The sequence below is a fragment of the Nothoprocta perdicaria genome, unplaced genomic scaffold, assembly GCF_003342845.1.
Source record: "Nothoprocta perdicaria isolate Ctin4 unplaced genomic scaffold, notPer1 scaffold_0, whole genome shotgun sequence".
NCBI lineage: Eukaryota > Metazoa > Chordata > Aves > Tinamiformes > Tinamidae > Nothoprocta > Nothoprocta perdicaria.
The window spans coordinates 4,438,946-4,461,496 of NW_020454092.1; the positions used below are offsets into that span (position 1 = coordinate 4,438,946).

The window sequence follows — 22,551 nt, forward strand, 5'->3', positions numbered from 1 at the left end:
GGATGATTTGGAGAAAAAGATGGAGACATTCTTTTTTTTTTTTTTTTTTTTTTTTCCCCAAAAGATTCTGTAGCTTGTCACTTTAAAAAGCTTAAGAAATTGATAAAAGATGTCAGGTATAAAACACCAATTTAATACTGGGTTAAAGTGACTCTGGAGCTCTATGGGTTCATCAGCCCTATGGTTGAACAGCTGACCTTTCCCAAAGTTATAACATGTACCTAACATGTAAATACAGTATGTACATTACTCAGAAAAAATTGGGGGAAAGTTCAGCAAGTTTAGCTTATGAAATCTACAGCTTTCTGCATGTGAGTGACTCACTTGGAAAATAATTGGTACTAATGAGGAAGGACATACTCCAGCTATCAGGAACTATTTATATTGCTTTATTACCGTCTTACCATGGCATATTTAAGTATACATAAATTTTCATGGGTTCTTGTATATTTTTAGGCTATAGAGAGATAGTCTATCTTTAGAATACAAAGGCAGATGTTCACAATTCCACACAGGCAAGGAAGCCAAGAACTGGTGGCTTTGATTGCTCCAAATTTGCCATTACAAGTATTTGAGGTTTCACAAGAACTTTATGAAACAAAGAGGGAGCTTGAAACTCATCACAAAGATTGATAGCTCCATTGAAAGAAATGTATTTCAATGTTTTGGAGAGAGAATACTTTGTAAATAGACTTCACCTTGATTGAGTCATATTAAAATGATATGATTTTAAAATGATTCTCAGTATCTTTCTCTCTTGAAGTTTAATTTAGCAAGTGAGCTGGCAAAACTTTGCTCTTCTCAAATTTCACTTTCTCTTGATAATAATATTTTTTAATACTTTTTCAGTTTCAATTCTTGGGCTAGTTCACCTCTTGGCCCATAGGGTTTGTGTGTACATGTTAACATGTTTTCTATGAGGAAAATAAACACTACCAAACTGTGTCTTTTTTTCTAATTTTCTAATACTAACTGTATCAAATGTAATTCAAAGCAAAAAGAGGAGGTTGTGGTAAGGGCCTTAAGTTCCATTTCTGAATCTACTGCTCCCTATCTGCAGCCCTCCGGTGCTTACATGCTAGAGAAGCCACTTGCTGGACATATAGACATTGAACTGTCTATAAAGTAGCACTTGGTTTCCAAGAAGATTTAAATTTTTCACCCACAGCAATGAATTCTACTCCAAATTGGGATCAAAAAACTAATACTATAAACCTTTTGCCACCTTTGAGAAACAGTCATCATTCCAGTAACTGGGACTTTTACTCATTTCCCAAGATTTTTCATATCTTTGAGTGCTCTCACCTTTGGACTGCATAGCAACTGGGTGCCTTCAGATTTCAGAAGCTGTTGCACAGGCGACGAATGCTTTTTGTTTCATTTTACAAAAGAAAATTGGAAGTGTACAGAGTGATTTCTTTCTTTTTATTGAAATTTTCCATTTCAATTTTCCATTAAAGAAATAAAAAAGAGCGGGGAGCAGAAAATTCTTTACCAAGTTTGCTTTTTATCTTGCGTAAAGCTGACTCATACTTGTTACCTTCCAGCATAGCGGTTTTCATCTCTGGATTTGTCAGTGAAGGGAAAAAGATGTCTGTGGTGGTTGTTTTGTCATAGTGTTTTAGTCAGCAAGCCCAGCGTAGACAGTTTCTCGTCTGCCTTATCCGGTACGTACACTGACAGGGAGAGTCCAGGCTTATGCTTACATGTCTTCTTTCATGTATCAGGTTTTTAGTAGCCTCATATCTGTGTGTATGTGTGCAAAGCACTTTTTCTCTGCTTTATTTTGTGATTCTGCTGTGTCACTGCTAATGTAGGGAGAACAGAGCATAATTATATTCAAAATTATTGTTTTTTTGCTATTTCTGTCCACATATGAGTTTTCATTATACAACTATGCAGTCTATATATGATTCCAACTTATTAAAAGTCTGTAGGTAATGGAATATAAAGCAATGTGAATTTGGTATCTGTTCTAACAAGATGTTTTCTTCTTCTTTTTTTTTTTTTTCCTTTGCATATATATACATACATTTTAGGTATGGGAAAATTGTATCCACAAAGGCTATTTTGGATAAGACAACAAACAAATGCAAAGGTAAGTTTGTGTTTAAATTACTTTCACTTAAGAGCCTTACCTGATTTTTTAAAATATACTTATGGTGTATTTTAAGTGATTTTAAAAAGTTATTCAGTTCTCCTTCTTGAGCCAGTCTTATTCTTGCCCATAGTCAGCACATTCACTATATTTGTTTGCAGTGGAGATGCAGGCAAATCTGAGCGAAGCTAATGTGCACAGCACTGTTTGGCAGTTGGCCTCTATTTTAAAAACAAAAATGGATGACTTTAAAAGCAGCTTTGCCCCCTTTGCCTGCAGAAATTAGGGAAGCTTACAGAAGACCATTGAAACGTACTAATCATCAGAAAAAAATTACATATTGTGGAAATCAGCTCTATTAATTGGAATAGTTTAAGGCAGTATTTAATTACATGTTCCAGTACTCTAATTATGTTTTTTTCTATGCTATTCAATGTATTGGGAGTAAAGAAGGGGTTCATTTACACCAAAGTAATTGCAGCTGGAAAAAAAAAAACCTTCCTTTAAGTAAATTGGATACATCAATTTGGTTCACTGATCCAGAGCACTCATTGCAATTACAGTGAGATCATATCCCAGCAACATGTGTGATGGGGGAAAGTGTGGTAGCAGACTTTGGAAATACCAGGTTTCAGACTTTTTTTTTTTTTTTTTTTTTTTATAACAATTAGGAGGTTAGCTTCCAAGCAAAATAAAAAAAAATAAAAAATTTAAAAAAAAAAAAAGAGTTGTGATTTAGCATTAAGATTAACATTACTGGTGACCTCATGAATGATGATAGAAGATAGAAGAAGAGGCAAAAGAGGAGAATTTATCATTAATCAAGTTGGAGTTGGGGGGACTTGGAAGAAGTGCAGCAGCCTGGGTTCACTCTTAGTGCTGTAATTCAAGCAATTAAACTGGTGCTGGAAGTTCAGGGTCTGAACTTTCCAGAGAGCTTTTTTTCCAGCTTGCATTGCAGATTTCACCTGAACATAATGTGATTAGGAAAGAGTAGATGCCTTTTGCTAGCATTTTAATTCATTAGTACATATGAAAGCACTTAATTTTTAGTCTTTCTTTCCCCAATTCCCCAAAACTTTCATCGCTCTGTCAGTGATATCGGTTACAACCCTGATGCTTCAAAGACGTAAGCACAAAATTTCTCACAATAATTTTTTTTCAGTATTGCTTCTATAACTTTTAAACCTCACAGGTGAAAAGCAGCAGCTATAACAGTCTTTTTTAATGATACGCAGCAGACTGAGGCTACAGGGAAGTTCAGTGCAAGTCACTGAAACTGATGTGGGAACCAAAGTAGGCAGAACGCAGATTTCTAAACTGGAATTTAACCAAAAGCTTGACAGCATCTCTGGCTCTTGCCAAGAAAACATGCAGTAGGATTTGAGCAAACTGAAGCCATGAGGGATTGAATTTACATATGATCTAGAAGATGGCAAAGCCAGCCTTGATGCCATGCTTGCTATCAGGATATAATTTCATCTGTCCTGTGCCCTGCAGGGCACCGGTGTCAATAGCCTCTGCTACCAGGGCAGGGCAAAGCTAGTTTTGCCCTGGCAGTACAAAACTTTCTGTGAGCTAATTCACTCTGTTTCATGTCAATATGTAACAGTCCATAACGCCACATGTTACAGTGAACAATATGCTGCTTTTTGGCTTCCTTGGCACGTTAAGTAAGCCTGCACTGACGTACAAGCTTTGGTGGTGGCTCCATGTGAGCTAAGCTAGTTCAGCTACATCACAGGTTTTTTTGTCCTCCATGTAGACATATTCTAAAAGAATACTACTACTTTATGAGAAAATAATTTCAACTCTTGTTTTTTTTAAAAGGATTTTTTGTTTGTTTTGTTTTGCAAACATTGAAAAGAAAACAAAAAAAACCTATTGCATCTGTTTCCTTATGAAAGATGTAATATAGAAAATTACTGTAATTTAGTTTGCTTTTATTTCAACACTTAAAAATGATATTTTACAGCACTGAAATGCTTTAGAGAGAATTTTCTACATTCTGGCTTCAGCTTGGAAAAACTTGCCCGATTTCAACAGATCTGTATTCCTTCATTTTTAGTTTACATGCTGTTATTTTGTATATATAAAGAAGTAACTATTTTGTGAGCAACTGGGTTGTACTGCAACAGGTCTATATCTTTTAAACCAAATTCCTATCCAATTTTCAATAAATGGCCTTTAATTCAAAGGTTTATTTGCCACTTATTCAAGATGAACTAGGATTTAAATTAGAAAAATTAACAGATTACGCTTTACTTGGTAATCTCTGGGAAATAATGATGGGATCTCTGATTATGTCATAATCACTTTTAGTGGAAACATAGCTAATGCAAAGGGTAATACAATACACAATACCAATTGTTGAAATTTGGACACAAGCCTGGCAGTCAGTGGGCACAGAAAATGATTTTTCCCCCTATAGGTGTTTCCACTGGCTCAGGGCTGGAGCACTTTGGTAGGCTGCTTGCTTTGGGACTACATGATGACTTTGGGAGCTCAAATCAGCCTTCTCACTGTAGTATGTGAACTCTTTGGTTGTAGCTGGTTGTTGTCTTGTTCATGGGCAATGCTTTATTTTTCAGGTTATGGTTTTGTAGACTTTGACAGCCCAGCAGCTGCTCAGAAGGCAGTTTCCGCTTTAAAGGCCAGCGGAGTCCAAGCTCAGATGGCAAAGGTGAGTTAAGTAATTGGCTAATTCTTGCAGAGGCTTCTGAAGATGAGCGAGCTTACACTTTGGCACAGCACTGGCAAGGTGAATTCTCACACTGCAGGCCTTTTACAGAGAGTACAGACCTCACGAGGCATAAAACACTGAAGTGACGACATGGGTGCCTTCAACTGGTGCATCCCAAATCAGTTCAGCTACTGTGGTAATGAAAGACAGTCTAGTAAAGTCTCCAAACTGCTCTGCTTGCATTTATCATTTTATTCATGATATTATTTTCCCAATGACCTTGTGAAGTGAATAATTAGCAGGAATTTATAAGAACTCAGGCTGAAAAAGGCTTCACAGATTAGTTTCAACATGTTTATTTCTGGACACAAGTGAATAGCAGGCTCACAATTTGGGGATGAATTTTTAGGTATGGCAAAATATAATTTTGTCTTCAACTTCTCTAGTATATTTTGTGTTAACAAAACTAGTATTTAGACGTGGAATTTTGTGATAGATATCTTCAAATGCTCAGTCAACTCTTTGACAATCTATTTCTGCATCAGGACAAAACAAGCATTATTAAAGAAATACAGAAATATAGTTTTTCCTTTTGTCTCATTTTTACTGAGTCTTGCTTCTGAGTTCAGTTAACAGTGATCTTCAGAGCAGTAGCCTTTCAACCAAAAGTAAGTTTTGCAGACTGGGAAATCAGGGAGATAAGACAGTAGTAGTGACTTTTGTTATGGATTTTTGTTCAGTCAGATATCCTGATTCCAGTAGAATTCCATAGATATCACTATAAATTTATTACTATTATTTACTATAAAGAAAACATTCCTAGCATAATCTAGTCACATAAATTGTGGTATCTTCTAAGGACTTTTTTTTTCTAATTTGAAAAGTAGAATTAATTTAAAAACAATCCAGTAATTAAATAGTAATCTCAAAAATTTTTTTTATTTTTATAAAGCACAGTCTGCAGCAGATCTAGAAAATCTTTTATAGTTATCCATTAGGTACAGATTTTTTTCATATGAGATATTTTCCACAGCTTCTCAGCTGAAGAGAACAGTAAAGCTAACAACATAAAATGTCTTTGGATGGGATCCAAGGCAACAAAATGGAAACCATATGTTTCATACTTAATGCATGTTTCATTACAGCCATGACACAAACATACATGCTTACTGGGAAACACCGGCTTTCTATTTTAATATATATGATACTTTATGTAGTTTAATAAAGACCCTTCAATTTACAATTTAGTTTTGAGATTTTATATAACTAATATTTTTTTTAAATAAATATTGTGTTTTATAAGAAACCATTCCTTCAAAGCAGAATAACTATTTTAACTTTTTAGGTAATTAATGTAAAAATAGACCAGATTTTTCAAAGTCTCTGTCTACCACCTTATGTATTTGCTATCTAAATATGTGGTAAAAGAAGGGAGCCTGCAACTCATGTGAACTCATTTTACTAATGAACAAGTTTAACTATCTGATTTAATTGTCATCTCGACTCCTGTAGACAGAAAAACCTCTAATAATTCTCTATAATAAGTAGTTTCTTAATATTTTTCCACAGTGTATTTTTCCAGGCCCTTTCCTCTACCAGTTAGTGGCAAAAAGAGACCATATATTATATTAGTCCTATTTCTTTTTCTCAGTATTAATTTAAAAATATGCATCAGAATACTGAGTAGCTGTTATAGCTTTTCTAACAGTGTGCGTTTATCTGGTCTGATGACTTGGGGGTACTCTGTAGCTCTAAAATTTGCATTAGACTGAAACATGTTACTCTGCTCAACATAGTAAGAGTGAATTATTTCAGGAAAAAAAAACAGTACCTAAGATGTCATGAGAGACTGGGGGGTCCGAGTGCTTTGTTTTTCCTCTGTTTTGAGATGTTGAATTTTTTTCTGTGAAGTGCTACTCTCCTTTCATCTAAAAAACTGTATCTCCACTTGAATGCCCCAAAATGAGAATTACAAGTCACTTGTTTTGACAAAATTAGCACATCAGCCTCTTAGCACAGAGGAATCTGTATAGAAGTTTCCCTGCATTTGTGTATTTACTGCTTTATCCTTTTGCACATAACCATCTGTCTATATCAGTCTTGTTACAGAAGAACTGTTTAGTGTGGCTTTAGCCTGAATTTCGCACCAAAAGGTCTGCAGGAGATTTTGTCAGCTGTCTTGCCGATGGGTTCTGTTGTCAGCCAGCACAACTCTGTCCGTCTCGGGGTGGAGGGAAAAATACCTGTTGGCTGGACCTGCTGGGGAAGGTGGTGTTATGCTCCATCTGTTTCTTGCAGTGGTGTGGCTCTGAAGTGTGCTCCTCCTCCTCCTCCTGCATCACTGTCGTTCCCATGACCTGCAGCCGATGAAGTGGAGGGAAAAGTTTTGTAGTTGCAACTGTTCTCTAAACCAGGCTCTAAAACTGCCATAAACCCACTGCATTGCCCATTTCCATGAAGGGCAATTAAGGAACTCACTTAATCAAGATCTTCAAAAAAAAAAAGTCCTAGTCAGTAGAAATATTTAAAATTAGACATAGTAAAACTCTTTATTTGATAGACATCAAATATTTGTCATTATGCAGTTTTCTGTCCAATGGGTAAGATCATTCAATACGCAGCTAGCTGTTCCCAAGTTGATCCAACTCCAGAAAAAAACAGGCTCATGTGCTACGTTTCTGCTATTGTTGAGCAGACTGGGAGGGCCTGGGGCCTAAGACTGAGCTTCAAGCCACATCCTGGCCAAGCTCTTCCAGCTGGGGTCATTGAGGAGAAGTGGCAACATCTTGAGGGCTGTCATGATGATAGTGTCATTTAAAGAGCCAAACACCGGACAGTTGCTCAAGAAACATTATGTCTTCAATTATCCTCCTTTTTCAGAAGTTTGAATTTGGAAAACTTTACTAAGATGATTGCTTTGAAGCAACTTCAGAAGTTGTAGCTTTGTGCTGGTTAAGAGCATCTTTTGTTGACAGCTAAATTGAAATGCCCCTGCTGATGCTTGCTGGTCTGTCAGCTCACGCTGATGGAAACTTTACCAGGAGCCCTCAGAGCACTGGAGAGGGGGAGCTTTTTCATGGAAAATTAAAAAAGGAGGTAATGGGCAATTGTCCATCTCCTCCGTTTCCTTTGTGTGTTTCCAGCATTTCATCTTGTGAGGCGTCTTTTCCAGAGCGTTTATGTGGCTGTGGAAAGGGATCAGGAGATGCAATGAGCTCTGTTGGTAACCACTTTGTTTCAGGACATGCTACAAAACTAGTAGTTTATCTCTTGCTCTAGAGATGAAGCAGGGAAAGAACAAGGATTTGTTTTGCAAGAGCACTGTTACTTCTAAACCAGTTAATGACAGTCTGAATGTTGAATTTTTTTTTGTTCCATGTTAACTTCTTCTTGTTATTTCTCCATTCAATTATTTTATTGTCCTTGCTCCTAGAGAAGTGTTTTAATAATAACCTAGTGAAGAAAAGTTCAAAAATTTTGCATAAGTTTTGCAAAGCTATGCATTCCTAGATCAGATTAGTAGTGTTCTTGTAAAGCTCTGCTTCGCCTCATGTTAAAGTTTGTCATTTTATTAGAGATGTGCTTTGAATATCTCTGTTTTTATGGTCTGGTGAGAAATTGGATGTAAGATTTGCTCAGCAACTTTCCCTTACTAAGAAATGACAAAGAATAAAGATGCTTTTTTTCACGCTTCTATAGTTCTTTAAATATTGCAGGTTCTCGCTGTGTGGAGTTTTGCTTAAACGTGGTTTAAAAAAAGAAAAGTAGATTTGTAGAGTCTTATAGAAACAGTATTTTAAAATGAGACTATTAAAATAAAAAGTCATTGTTTCATAGGTTGTAAATATTTTGTAGAAGCAGTACTTTAAAATGAGACGATTAAAATGACAAATCATATTTTAAACAGCAGTGAGGAAAGATTTGGTGCTTGGAAACCTTTGCCTGAATCCCAGCTCTTTATAATTCTGGGATAGAGGGCTAAAAATATAAAAATACAGAAGGATACTGCTTTCTCAGTGTTTAAGTCAGCTTAAATCTTATAATAGCTTACATTGTTTCTTAAATAAAATAAGCCTTTAAAAAATGTTTCTGTAGGAGCAATACAGTCAATAAACAAACACTGCTCATCTTTGTTACAAAAGTTGTCATTTCTGTTGTCAGGATGGCTTTTTATTATCTGAGTGATTTTTCTCTCCTTCGCCCATCCAAAGGTAAAATTGCAGTGCTAGCTATGATTCAACACTGTTCAGCACAGATAATAAATGTCTGAGTGTCTGAAGCCAGTTTCATACAGGAAATCTGCAATCTATTGGCATTTTGAATGGGGCTTTTTAAAAACTGAGAATCTGTATAAGAAATGTGTATAAGAAATGGTGAAGCTTGAATGCTATGGAGATATAAGTAACTTAAATCCTCAAAAATTTTTGCCATTGATCTTCATATTAGAAATTTGAGTTGGTGTTCAGATAAAATTTTCAATGATATTTTGCTGCTGTTTCCTCACTGCTCCAGAAGCAGTTATTTCAGATGACTGTAAAATAGGGTTTGATTCTTATACTTTGGCATGCAAACTGATACGTAAATATAAAAGGTTAAAAAAGATAATTAAAAAAAAAAAGGTGAATAAGAATAGCTCTTTTGGCAGGAAAAGTTTTTTCAAAATCTGGCAAATTTAAACCAAGTATTACAGGAAACAAAGTGAAGTAGAGAAAGTCTATATGGTATCTAGCTGCAATGTGGAGATATCCAAGTCAGGCTACGTGGCTGGCTGTGGCAGCTCAGAGCTTGCTGAGCGCTGACTAACTCGTTTCTCCTGGCATGGCAATGGCAGTTGTATAGGGCTGTTACCTGGCTCATGGCAAGCATACAAATTTCTAAGGTAATACAGTGAAAGGCTTATAGATTTTACAAGTGTCCTACCTACTGACTTACTCCTTTTTATAACGATCTTGTAGTACGCTTTGGGCATCCCAAGAAAGGCCACGTTGAGTGTACGTCCAGTGCTCTCACAAGTCTATTTCAGTCCTGGCTTTAAAACTGTCAAGCTGCCCTCGCTTTAAAGTAACTTACCACCATAATCCAATGCAATTGCCGAAGGTTCAATGAGCCTGATCCCTCCAGCCTTTACGTTTTTGAAGACTTTGTCTTCTTTCCCGACTCCTCTTCTACTCCTTCTTTCTCTTTTCATTTTTTTTTTTTAATTTGTAGCCTAGGCACCACTTAACTATGCTGTAAGTTTGTCAGTGACAGACCATTTACAGCTTAAACAAATGATATTCATTCTTTTACTATTTGTGTTGTCCTATTTTCTTTTTCCTGTGAAAACTTTGGTAAAAGTATGCTATTTATAATAGAACCCATAAAAATAATCGCCCGCCTTGGGAGATCTGCGGACATTATTTTAAACCGAGGAATGTTGTTTTATGTACCAATGTGCATTTTTGGGGGAAGACTCATTGTTTATCCGTTCAAAGATTTCTCCATAGTAGCATTTTGGTTTTTTAGGACTTAGGGCATCATATTCGCAATACTTTTTTTTTGTTTTTAAAATATTCACTTACTTGGACTAGAGCAATTAAATATATTCCTACTTTTTATGCTGAATCTCATATTAACAACTCAACAAATATTTTCACCACTTTCAAGCTTGTGTACCAAATTATGGATGTCTTTAGAATTGTTTCTAATGCAATCAGGGGGTGTTTGTAATAACACTGCAAAGTGCATTTTACCGACCTACACTGATTATTCCACCATTCGGGTTGAATTCTGGAGCAGTCTATTGGCTCTCAAAGCAGGAGATCAAGTATTAAACTTAATACCTAGAGTTTTTGTTTGGTTGGTTGTTTTTTTTGGCGGGGGAGAGAGTTTGTTTTAAACATTAGACTCTTGTTTGGGTTCAGATAGATTGATCCTGTAGAATACAGAGATGTTTTAAACTTGCATTCTTTATATTTTGCTAATATTTAGGAAGGCAGAATTGTGAAGCATTCCCATTATCTTTCCAGTTAAGTCCATTGCAAGATCATGTTTTATATTCTTAAAAGTTATTATAACACTTTTCTTCAAACATATTTGGGAAAGATGCATTGTCATACTAAAACACAAGTCTGAATTGCATGGGAGGGAAGGTCTTTTTGGGATGGGAAGGTCTACTACTTAGCTGCTTGTCCTCATCTGTACAGTCCTCATCTGTAGCAGAAGTCAAGGCTGTTCCACATCTATTAAACATATAGTTTTGAAGGTTGAAGAACAAGACTTGGAGTTAGCAACTATGAGAAACAGCTAACTTTTACGACTTTCAACAATGCATTGCTTTTTTACTTATCTTCGCTGTGGCAACCTTCTGGAAAATTAAATTGGTTTTCATTCCTTCAGAGTAAAGTAAGTAAATAAGTTTAGGTTACCATGGTAGCTAGTGCACTTGATCTAACTAGAGAAGGTAGGCATATTGTGATACTTTTCTATTCTGCATCTGGGCTTCTGAATGCCCAAGACCAGATGACAGGCAAACAGAAGCTAACTCAAGCATTTTTTTTTTTCACAGCACTTTTTAGAAACTATCTTGAAAGGCATTTTTCTTGTTACCCAGTTTGTGGTTCTTTTTGTAAGTAATAGCATTAAATGCTATAATTACAACTGTAATAAACTATTTAAAACAGTTAATCATTTTTCCTTCATTTTCATACATAGCTTTTAATTAGCTACAAAAAAAGCTAGAAGATAGTTACTTTCTATCTGCATGTTGCAGATCATTGCAATAATGCGTACTACTGCAAAACCGAATTTTTAGAATTCGTTACCCCTTAAATTGAAGGTAAGCCAAACTTTGCTTACCTGAGGGCTAAATGACCATTATTGCAGGAATTGCATTTGCATAAAAGCAGACAGTTAACAACCACTTCCCTTGTGTGCACGGCTTCAGCCCGCGGAAGTCTTATCTCAGTTGCTAAGCAATGCTGTGGCTTTCCAGGCAAGGGTAGCATGCCCTATTATGGGCCTTGGTGTGGACTCTGCGCTTTCTCCCAAAAACAGTGGCACTCCTGAGCAAAATGACTACTCCACAGCTGCACTTCCAGGCCCTTGTAGTAAAGAGTAGGTGAGAATGCCAAGGAATAGAGTAAGAAGAGTGATGATAAATGATTGCGTTGATACTCGGATTGCCAACTTGAACATCATGCTGATTTTAGTTAAAAAATTCTTTTTATATGGTTCAAAATTCCTTTTAAGTGATCCTTAGTCCTCTTTATAATATATATGAGCCTATGAAAATGAATTAAAATGTTTAGCTTATTAATCATGTATAGTATTTTGGGGCTTCTGGGCAACAACTGATGATTATGGTAGTGGTTTTTCCACTGAATTGCTCTGTTAACAACCGCTGGTCAGCCAGTCTTAAACTGTGGCTAAAACAGCCGTATTTCAGTGAGACACAGGCCAATTGTAGATTTTAAAATAGTGTCTATATGAAGGCAGACAAGCATTTAATTCCATCCCTATCAGCCAGAGGATCTTCCATGCTGTGAGCAGTGCCTTGTCACATGTTTCTGAATGGCTATCTGTTAACTGTGACCTTCTACAGAGCAAGAGAAAACAGATGTCTTATCATTTTGCCAAGTTTCTTGCTTGAATTTTAGGAACGGTTCCACACGCACAGGGAGGTTTCTGTTAATTTCTTTCAGATGCTGGTAGAGCATTTCCCATTATGTAGGACTCCTGATTGCCACTTTTCCACTGGAGTGAATGTTACCAATTGATTATTCTTATCCCTTTTAGAGGAAATATTGTATTTTCTATTCAGCTTATTAAGTTAGTGGAGTCAGCACTTTTAAGGAACAGGAAGTACACGAACATAAGCGAGCCGTGCTCGGAACGACTCTTTTATTGTGTCCAGCTGGAGAAGTTCTGGGCAAGCAAAGAAAGGTGTTGGATGAGAAAAGACCAAGAAAACCTTGTTCACATGAATTGCTGGTTGCTTCCTAGCTAGACTTCTTAGTTGCCTCAGTAACACAAATACTTATTTTAGCCCCAAAACTCCCTGACATTTGCCCATAATGTGCAAAAAGCCCTGAGCACTTTCAGCACCTGCTGAAAAGGCCATGAAAACTGAGGAGGTCCTGCACTCAGAGATAATATGGAGGTTTTCCTAGATTAGTTAGATGAGAAACAAAACAAAGAAAAGGGGGAGAAAGAGGAAGAAATCTCAGTAGTTCAGTGTTCTTAATTCTACTTCTTTAGCCTGAAACTTTCCACAGATTTTTGAGTTTTTTAGCATTTTTTTTTGTTTTAATCATTCATATAAAATGATACAAATCAATTAAGGGAATTTAGGATTTCTTAAATAAAATTGAAGAACAGTTTATATGAACAGTTTAATTGAGCAGTTTGTATGGGTTCATGGACTTTAAACACAAAAAATTCTACCATGGACTGTACTTAGAATTTTTGCAATCTTCAGACAAGATGTTCGTGCTGGCAGATATTTTTGATGCAGTCTCACTCACTTTATTACAGGATAAAAACTTATATCAAAGGAATTAGTTTTCCCTTCTGAAACAAAGCTGCAATAATTATGCAAACCAAACTATGATGAGATTGCTTTCAGTAAGGAAGGAAGTCACAGAAGTTTATGTATTAAACTGCTGCTTGCCAGAGAGGAATAAGGACAAATTGAAAAGTTTCTTTTTCCTAACTTCCTGAATTTTTAACTGTTCAGCCATTTTCAGTGCCAAAACTTTATATAAAAGCAAACATCTGTTTGTACAGTGCCTTTTGTGCAAGACAGGACAAAGATGGATGGGGAGTCCTAACTGTGGTTGCCATTTGGAAGCCAGCTTGGAAACCCAGTATGTTCCAAGAAAATTATTTGCATCTTACAGTCTCTCAGAGCCTACCGAAATCACTGTTTTAAGGATTGATAGTCTAATGGAGGTGATAGAGGCTGCCTGATGGCGTAAGCAATAAAGTCAAGGGGATGTTTCACCTTCTACTAGGCATATTTTTTTCCACTGCCAAACTCTATAAAATTCCAAGTAGGTGCTAGTTTTGTCTTTATTTGGTAATATGTCTACTCTACTAACAACATTATCTTAGTATTGTAAAGATACTAACTTGGGGAACAGAAGCAGTCTTTTATTTTATTTTTTTTCCTGCAAAATGATGAAATGGATTAAATTTATCTATCCTGATCTGTTGCTCGTATGGTTGAGCTGCTGCCAGTGCCCAAGGGTTTGGGGCACTACCTAAACATCTGCAGTGTAGATATAATCTTAGCACGCTTTGGAATGTGTTTGTTGGCATCTACACTATTTTGTTCTGGGAGAATTACGAAGGAATGAAATCTCAACAAGCATTCCCGAATTTGCCAGTGATAACCTGATCCTTTGCCCTTCTTTTTGCCCTTCTTCTCCTATACCTGCCCTCTTTCTAGCTACAGATGAATGCAGACAAACCTTCAAGTTCCCTATTCCCACGGTGGTCCATATGTTCTGTTGAAGGATCAAAAGCAGAAATAACTGAATTCCTTAGAGTGTTCTAGTTGTAATATGCTGCCATAGAGGAAGTGTCAAGAAAGTAGGGGCTGGAGCTAAATCCTGTCTGGTCACCCATTCAGCACTCACCTGACAGAACTCCAGTCTAGTTACTATTATAAAGTAAGGATTGTATCATGGGAAGCAAGGCAAATTTCTCCTTCACAAAATATTTTCTGTTCAGAAAAGCAATTTCCTTAGAGAGAGCAATTTCCTCAGATGCTGTTCCCTTTTATTTTTTTCCTTCCCCCAGTTCCCAAAGGAACTTGCAAATTGACTAGTGCTAATGTTGCTGATGCTCTGAAGACTTGAGTGTTGCTGCCTCTTTTTCTGATAACATGACTTGGGGGCAAGAGGTTCTCTCCTGAGAGCTTGGTAGGCACAAGAATTATGTTCCCCCAGGGTGTACGGCTTTGTGTCTCATAGTGAATCCCAATGAGCATTTCCATCCCTTTCTGCAAAGAAGAGCTGTGATTTCTTGTCCTGAATGCACCCCGTATATAATGAGAATGTGGTAACCCCATAGGCTGGAACAAGAACCCCACTCCAAACAAGGGGAATCTGATCTCCACAGTTATCCAAATAAAGCGTCCTCCCTTGCCATTCCACATTTAAATGGAATTTCTTTCTCCTTTCCTTGTTTCTGAATGTAAGCATTTCTTTTTCGCATGTAAATTCATTTTTATTGGTGTAAGCAAGATGTCATTTATTTTTTCGTCTTTCCAAATCTTGTTTGGCTTTCTTAATGAGAACATTTTTATAATTCAGGCTTCATGTTATTATGGAATAAAAAGTATTATCAGAGTAGATGAAAATATTGTAAGGGTCTAATTACCAACTTGCATGCTGATTTTTTAATTTTCTTGGGGAAGTCTTAGCATACTTGTGTGCAGTATATTTTATAGTTTCTGATAAAATTTTAAAAACACAAAAGTTTCTTTTCAAAGTCTGAATTTCAGAAAAATTTGTTAGGAATATATAGTTGGAAATGTAATTTTGTGATATGCTCGTATCTAAAATTATTAGGAAAGCTGTGCCAATAACATTCTTTTAAAAAAGAAACCAAGCCTACATATCTGAAGATATAAAATGGAATGGTCAAACACCATCTATGCAACAAATTCATTTTGAAAATATTAAAGCTTTTTTTTTCTCATATTCCTAGCTAAGAAAATATGAACTGTATGTCAAAGATGTAGTTATTGTAATACAGAGCCTTTTCCCTCATGGATGAACACTGTTCAGCAAAGCATATTGAGTCTGGCCTCTCACTGAATCTGTTCTCTCATCTTATTTTTCTGCCTATTTTTTTAATATGAAGGAGAAATTAGATGTTCAAAGACAACATAAAGCACAAACATTTCTGTGCACTGTGTGGATTCAGTATTGGGGAGGATTTGGGTTTTTTTTCTTAAAACAGTATTTTTTTCATGTTGTTCTCTGGCCTCACACTGAGTAACTGTGTAGGAAAATGTGAAGGAAAATGTATAGCAACAACTGGAAGGTGATACCTAAGATAGAAAATTATAAAATTGCACAATATACTACAGAAGATATTGGGATATTATTAATGTAAGAGTAATCTAAGGACAAATTGATGTCTAATTTACGTTCAGAGAATATCACCAGCTATATAGTTCTAATCTCTTTAATGTATGCTTTGATCCCACTTGGAAAGTGTTATGGTTTTGTGTTTGTTTTCTGGTTTGATTTAAACTTCGCACTGAATAAAGTTACCCATCTTGTGCAGAATGAAACTGAGGACTACGCTAACTAAATTTGGTTTGTTTGAGTTCATAATGTGAGAAAAGTTCTTGACAGTTTAGGACATCTTGTGGAGCCTTAGATCGGTACAGGGCCCATGCTCACAGTCATCAGTGTTTTACACAATGGTAGGGCCACACTGGATAATTTTTGTAGGTTCAAGATGTATCAACAGAGAACATAGTCAACAATTAGCAGGAGAAGAGAGGTTTCTGAGATGCGTCCCAAATCAGAGCTGGAGAATCCAGAGAAAAACACTGGAAATGACTAATCTCAACAGAAACATTTCCTGGGTCAATGATGGGATTTCTTGTTAAATACCCAGATCACAAAAACATGACTAGCTGTATGGTTAGAGGAATTGTGGAGGTTTCACTACATTTGTCTTGGCATCTAATAAGATCACTCATCTGTTGGCTCTGTTCCTCTCTCTTTCTGTCTGTTGCTAGAGAAAGTTTTTGGAAGGCTTTTGTTTTGTCTCAATACATAACGTAAAATGGATGAAAACTTGAAAACTTGAAAATATTCATGTGTGGGAGAAGAAAATGGTGTTCCACTCACTTTTGTCTATATCAGCCTATTCTTAGGGTAGTATTTTGGCAATGTACATACTTTTAAATGCATTTTCTCCTTTTACCTATGATTTTTGTATTTGTGTTCCTTTTTTTTCTTTCTAATTTACATCCAACTTTTATTTTAGCTCTTTTTCTATCAGTGTTAAGTTTGCAGCCTGCTATGTTCTCTCCTTTGTGTTGCTTTTTCTTTATTTTTTGTTTTTTTTCTGAAAAAAATAAGTTGTGCATAAGTTGGTGAAATATCATTTTCTCCACTTAAAAAATGTAATTGGTCAGAATATAGAAGGAAGAGGATAGCTTCTGTTGGAAAGGCTGTCTATGATAACAGAAGATGGGGATTGTTAATAGAAGGAAGCACAGCTCCTTAGGAAGGTGTCTGGGAAGTGAAAATGCAAGAGTCGTGTAGTGGTTGCTTTCCTTTATATTCAAAATGGCTTTCCAATGTATAAAGCTGAAACAATAACAGTTGTTTTCAATTCTGTTTCAGCAACAAGAGCAAGATCCAACTAACTTATACATTTCCAATTTGCCACTTTCCATGGATGAGCAGGAGCTCGAGAACATGCTTAAACCGTTTGGACAGGTTATCTCCACGAGGATACTGCGTGACTCGAGTGGGACAAGCCGTGGAGTTGGCTTTGCAAGGTACTTCAATGTCATTAGTCGTGCTGTTTTTTCCTTTTTTTAGTAGAAGAAGAATGTGTTCTTTATTAAAACAGAAAAATAAACATAAAAGTTACCAAGGATTTCATCCAGAAATTATAGAAAGTGACCAAAATCTTACAGAAAAAGGGATATAAGTACAGATACCAGCAGGGCTTTGTTCACTTGTCCTTTACTGAAGCTAATATGGCTATGTCTCAGCTGACTTATGTGGCTAAATCTGAATTTATTACTCTTGTAGAAAAATCATCTAGGGTAAGAGTTCACTCTCCACAGCTTCCCCTTCTTCGTTGTGTTTCTCTCTCCTCCTCTGGCCCTGAATCAGTAGGCAAGAGTCACGCAGGGCTTCATCACGATCTAACTCTGTACCTGGGGGTTCAAACCATGCCACCAGTTAAAGCTAGATTAACTGATGTTTACTTTTGCTAAATGTGGACAATGTATGTGGGGGAATTAGCCTTCCCAAGAAGAAGGGGAGGAAACTTCTGCTGTGGCATTTCTGGCTTTTGAGACTTGAATTGCAGACAGAAAGCCATAAGGAAGAACTTTTATTTTCCCTAGTTATTCTAGGAAAACCAATTCCTCATCACTCTTCAAACATCAGTCCTTCGAATTTTCTGGCTCGTTAACATGTTGCCATTTGGGAATGAAAATATTTTTATTCATTCACAGTAAATCTCACCTTAAAATATTGTACAGCTCTCAGTCAAATATTTCTCCCAAATCAATGAAAAAGTGTCTTCCATAAATAAACAGACATCTCCCAAGTACACTGTCCTTGCAAGTCTGTCTATTCTCTAGTTAATACCAGCTTTTGCTCTGGGGTTTCATCGAAGGCTTTTTTTTGCATACTTTTAGTATTTTCCCATGACTGATGAAGTCCTGCTTTAAACCTAAGATGGCACAATAATCAAACTCAGATTGGATATTTCTAATATCAAAAATAGAGACATGCTTTGAGCAATTGGGATTGTAGATTCTTAAAAATATTTTATAAAATCTCTGCCAATGATCAAATTCTAGTAATTCAAATATGACAGTAGCTCTGTTCCTGAAAAAAAAAAAAAAAAAAATCTAAAAATAGTGCACAAAGAAGGACTGAACAAATTAAATATCCCAATGAAGCCAAAAATTTTAGGGATTGGTTTTACAGTGAGTTGGCTATGGGAAGTTCACACGACTGTGATTTTTCTTTTTTTTTTTTCCTCAAGATCATTTATTTGTTTGGCAGACAAAGAAGGATAACAAAATAATAAAATTAGAAGCAGTAGAAAGATATGTCTTTAATTAGTTAAGACTGCAAAAGTAGTGACCGTGATTTCTACCCAGATTTCTTCCTCTCCCCTTTAAATAAATAATAAGTGTTTGCAGTACTTTTGGTGAAAGATTAACTTGACATTCATATACATGTAGTTTTTATTTTTTTATGCAAGCATATGTACAAGAAAATGAATGTTAGCTCCTCAAAATGCATTCATGTATATTTGAATAACTTTCAGAGTATATACCCACGTTATATTCACTAATTTTGAAAACATTGATATTTTAGACCAAATGCAGCATTCAGTTTTTGATGCTATGAAGGGTAGAGTCCAGTAGCAACTGAGCTTAAAATTCATAAAAATGCATAGGCATTGCAAACTTATATTCTGTCTCTCTCTTCTTATTTTTTCCTCCTCCAAACTTGCTTTCTGCCTCTTCCTGGAATCAGAGGTTTTCTTAGGAAAGCTTTATTTGAGTACAGCCCAAAGAGATGATAAATTCTCTATAAAAGTCCAAAGGATCAGCTGCTTGTACTCAAAATCTTGTTCGTATTGAAGGTTATAAAAAAATTAGTTTTAAAGTAAATGTTTTCTCAATATGTAAGTTCTGTATTATACTACCATTCTTTTTAGAGCAAGCTATTAATAGGATATGTACTCAGAGTTCCTGCTCTTCATTTTGCAAGACAGATATTGGAACATTAGTGGATGAAAGTTAGTTAAGATTAAGATTGTTCATGAAACACGTAGACAGCAAATAATGATTTTTATTTCTTGCTTTCAGGAGCATTTTATTAGGTTAATAAGGGCTAGTATATTTTATCAAGTCTAGACTTGCGTCTGAGTCTAAATTACATTGTTTTGAGTGAAAGAGGAAAAAAATAGATTTCTTTGATTCAAATCCCACATGGTTAGTGTGCCATTTTGCTGATTCAGCTTGTTGTCTGGGATCTGTGCAGAAAAGCCCCTATCAGAATTAGAAAGCGCCAAGACTTGCCCCTTTTTAGCCTAACTTCTTTGCTGCTGAGGTCATTGGGTCTAATCTGTGAATCTGCATTATAGAAACTCAAAGAGCAAATGAAAAGAAAATCTCTCTTAGTGTCATCATTATACAAACATCATTTTACAGAGAACGGTAAAATATAATCTGTATTTATTTATTCTTTTATTCCCAGTCATGAGTTCCAGTTTAGCCTTAGCTAGCAGTTACTCCGTGGCACGGCAAGGAAGCAGCCGCCACCTGTGTACCACACTCAGCTGAGAGTGGTAGTTGTTCACCCAGCTCAATAGAGCTTCACCCACCTATTAAGTCAAGTTTTGATAAGTGCACTAACCTGTCCAGGATGCTGGATAAGTTTTTGGAAGCCATCACAGCTGCTCTGTTACTAGTTCCTGTTTTAAAGTTAACTCAGAAATGATCAAATAAGGAACAGTTGCATCACTTAGTTGTGATATTTTAGTTGTGATCATGTAAGATATAAATTAAAAGCTACAAAGGCAGTTTGGGTAGTCAGGCAGGTTTGCACTTGGGCTTATTGCTCTTATATCTTACACATACTTCAGAATCCTCCGTCAAAGGTGGCGTCAGAGTTTTTCCTATGTGTCGTAGAAGCCAAGGAATGAATTATGAGTGACTGCTTTCTTCAGGACCATAGGACTTTGAACTACAGCTGTCCAAATTATGCTCTATCTAATCTTTAAATAAATGAGTATTGTATTTGCAGATAGGTATTGACTTTGGCCTCAGATTGCATAAAAAGTTCATTCAGTTTAGTCTTACTTTTTTGAAGTTATGTGTTCGTAAAATATCTATTGCCTGCATTTGGGAAAGCAAAGTGCAAAGGTGAAGATATAAATATAAAGCAAGAAATGTGCTAAAAAAATTGCAAGCATGGAATCTGGATGAGCATTTAATATATGTAAATTATTCTTTATTTTCATAGGATGGAGTCAACAGAGAAGTGTGAAGCAGTGATTGCTCACTTCAATGGAAAATTCATAAAGACCCCAGCAGGAGTTTCTGGTATGTTGTATATATTTCTAACAACATGTGTGGATGAGTTACTGCCTATCTATGTAGTGGAAGCCTGTCTGGCTGATTGTTGTGTCTGACTTCTTATTCCAAGGTAGGCTTATTTAAATTGAGTTGTCATGTTGGATGATAGTAACACTTGCTAGCTTGGAATAGAGTATACCATTTTCCTACAGTGAGCCTTTTCTAGGAATCTAGTGCTATTCTCCTGTAGCCAATAGCCAAGCAGTTCAGTTGCCTTTAAGCCAGCTATGCAGAAATGTACATCACACATAATCCCCGTTGAAGTCAGGAGACAAGTATGTGTTGAATATGCATCAGAACAAAATTTGGCTGATTGTCCACAGACAACTTTTAAAAGTGAAAAACCCAAAAGATGACTTTTGCCATCTGCTGATTATTTTTCCAATATCCTTTTGAAAATGGCAAATTAGATTCTGCAGCAGCGTCTTTATGTCAAGCCTTTCATTCTTTGGGATATTTTGCTCCCATGACTAAATAGGCTTTGAGGTTCTTCAGCAAGATGAAAGGAGATAGCTAAAGAATGCTGATTCTAGAAATGTTGTGCTAGCCAAAAGGAAGAGACACTCCAATTTTGTCATTGCACCAGCTCCTTCCCCGCCCCCCTCCCCTTTTTTTTAGCACTATTTTGGAGAGACAAAAAGCACATCCTAGAAAGCCTGAAAAATCAGGAAAGGAAATTCAGAACAGCAGAGTAAAATAGAAAGAGACTAGAAAGGACAGCAAACAAGAATACATGCCTACAAATCTGGGCTTCTTTTGGTAACTACTGAGGATCCCAAGTGGGAATTTTGCAACATACATTTTTGATGTGTTTACTGAAGACACCTCCATCCCACTGGTGACACATTCTCCATAGTCAGACCCCCTGACCCAAAGAACATAAGAAAAGCAGCAATCAGCAGGCAGAAAAATATGTAGCCTGTTTTGTTTGAATGACACGCACGCCTTGTCCCTGGAAGGCTGCTCCAGGCTGCGGCAGTCTGGGCTGCGGCAGGGATGGAAGGCAGCTTCAGAGCACAGGAAACCACTCCCTTCACCCGCGCTGATCTAACGCAGGGCTTTGACTTCCCTGCCTCTTGCAGCTCCCTTGCACCAGGATGGATTGTTGAGACTCTGATTATTTAGTTAAAAGTTCGGATGTTATAGATAGGAAAAGAAATGCTATAGGCCCTATTTCATGTATTTAGCAATCTCTGTTTTTATGAGATGGAAAAACCCTTTAGGGGCAAGGAGATCATGGAATGATTTCCACTGAATGCTGCTTGTGCTGTGATCCACCCTTACTGATTATTTTTTAGTGCTGCTATGCCCTAGAATTAATTACAAGTAAAAAGTATGGGGAAATCAAGAGTTCAAATTAACATATAGGGGTTTAAATTCAATTAGAGGCAGTAAAAAAAAAAAAAAAAAAGCCAGCCCCCCCCCCTCCCCCCCCCAAAGAAAAACTCTTATTAATGTCTTTAATGTACTGATTTGTGTTCCCATTTGTGCATTACCCTGGCCTCTGCGAGCAAGCTGCCAGGCGCGTGGTTGCTGCTCACACTCTGTTGCTGGTGGTCCGCTGCTGAGGCTGGAGTTACACCCTTGTTTTATCAGGTTCTAGCAGGTAGAAATAACAAATTGCTGTGTGGAGTTGCAAGAATGATTTCTGCAGAAAGTGTACACGAAAGAAACTAAGTTACCCAGAACTGGTGAATGTCCCAAAGGGGAAAATAAAGAAGAGTGCCTGGGTATAATCCTCCCCCCTGTCCTTAATTTATTATGTTTACCTACCCACATGGAAGCAGTCATCTAGACTCCCTATATAAAAAATGTAAAGAAGCATACACCTCCAGCCACCAGTGTGTATCTGCCGGCAGCTGTCTTAGAAGTGGATGAATCATGTCTGAAGGCAGCTATCTCTCACCAGTGGTTACAGCA

At 36.6% G+C, this 22,551-nt stretch overlaps 1 protein-coding gene across 2 annotated transcripts in view; it reads left to right on the top strand.

Annotated features, from left to right (window-relative positions):
• The window catches only part of RBMS1 (RNA binding motif single stranded interacting protein 1), a 62,120-nt gene that overhangs the window by 20,049 nt on the left and 19,520 nt on the right, over positions 1–22,551 (top strand). For both annotated transcript variants that reach the window (XM_026052696.1, XM_026052763.1), the window contains exons 2-5: positions 2,040–2,098; positions 4,690–4,781; positions 17,138–17,295; positions 20,519–20,598. In XM_026052696.1, the coding sequence (XP_025908481.1) occupies positions 2,040–2,098; positions 4,690–4,781; positions 17,138–17,295; positions 20,519–20,598 (389 nt within the window). The remainder of the gene's footprint in view (positions 1–2,039; positions 2,099–4,689; positions 4,782–17,137; positions 17,296–20,518; positions 20,599–22,551) is intronic.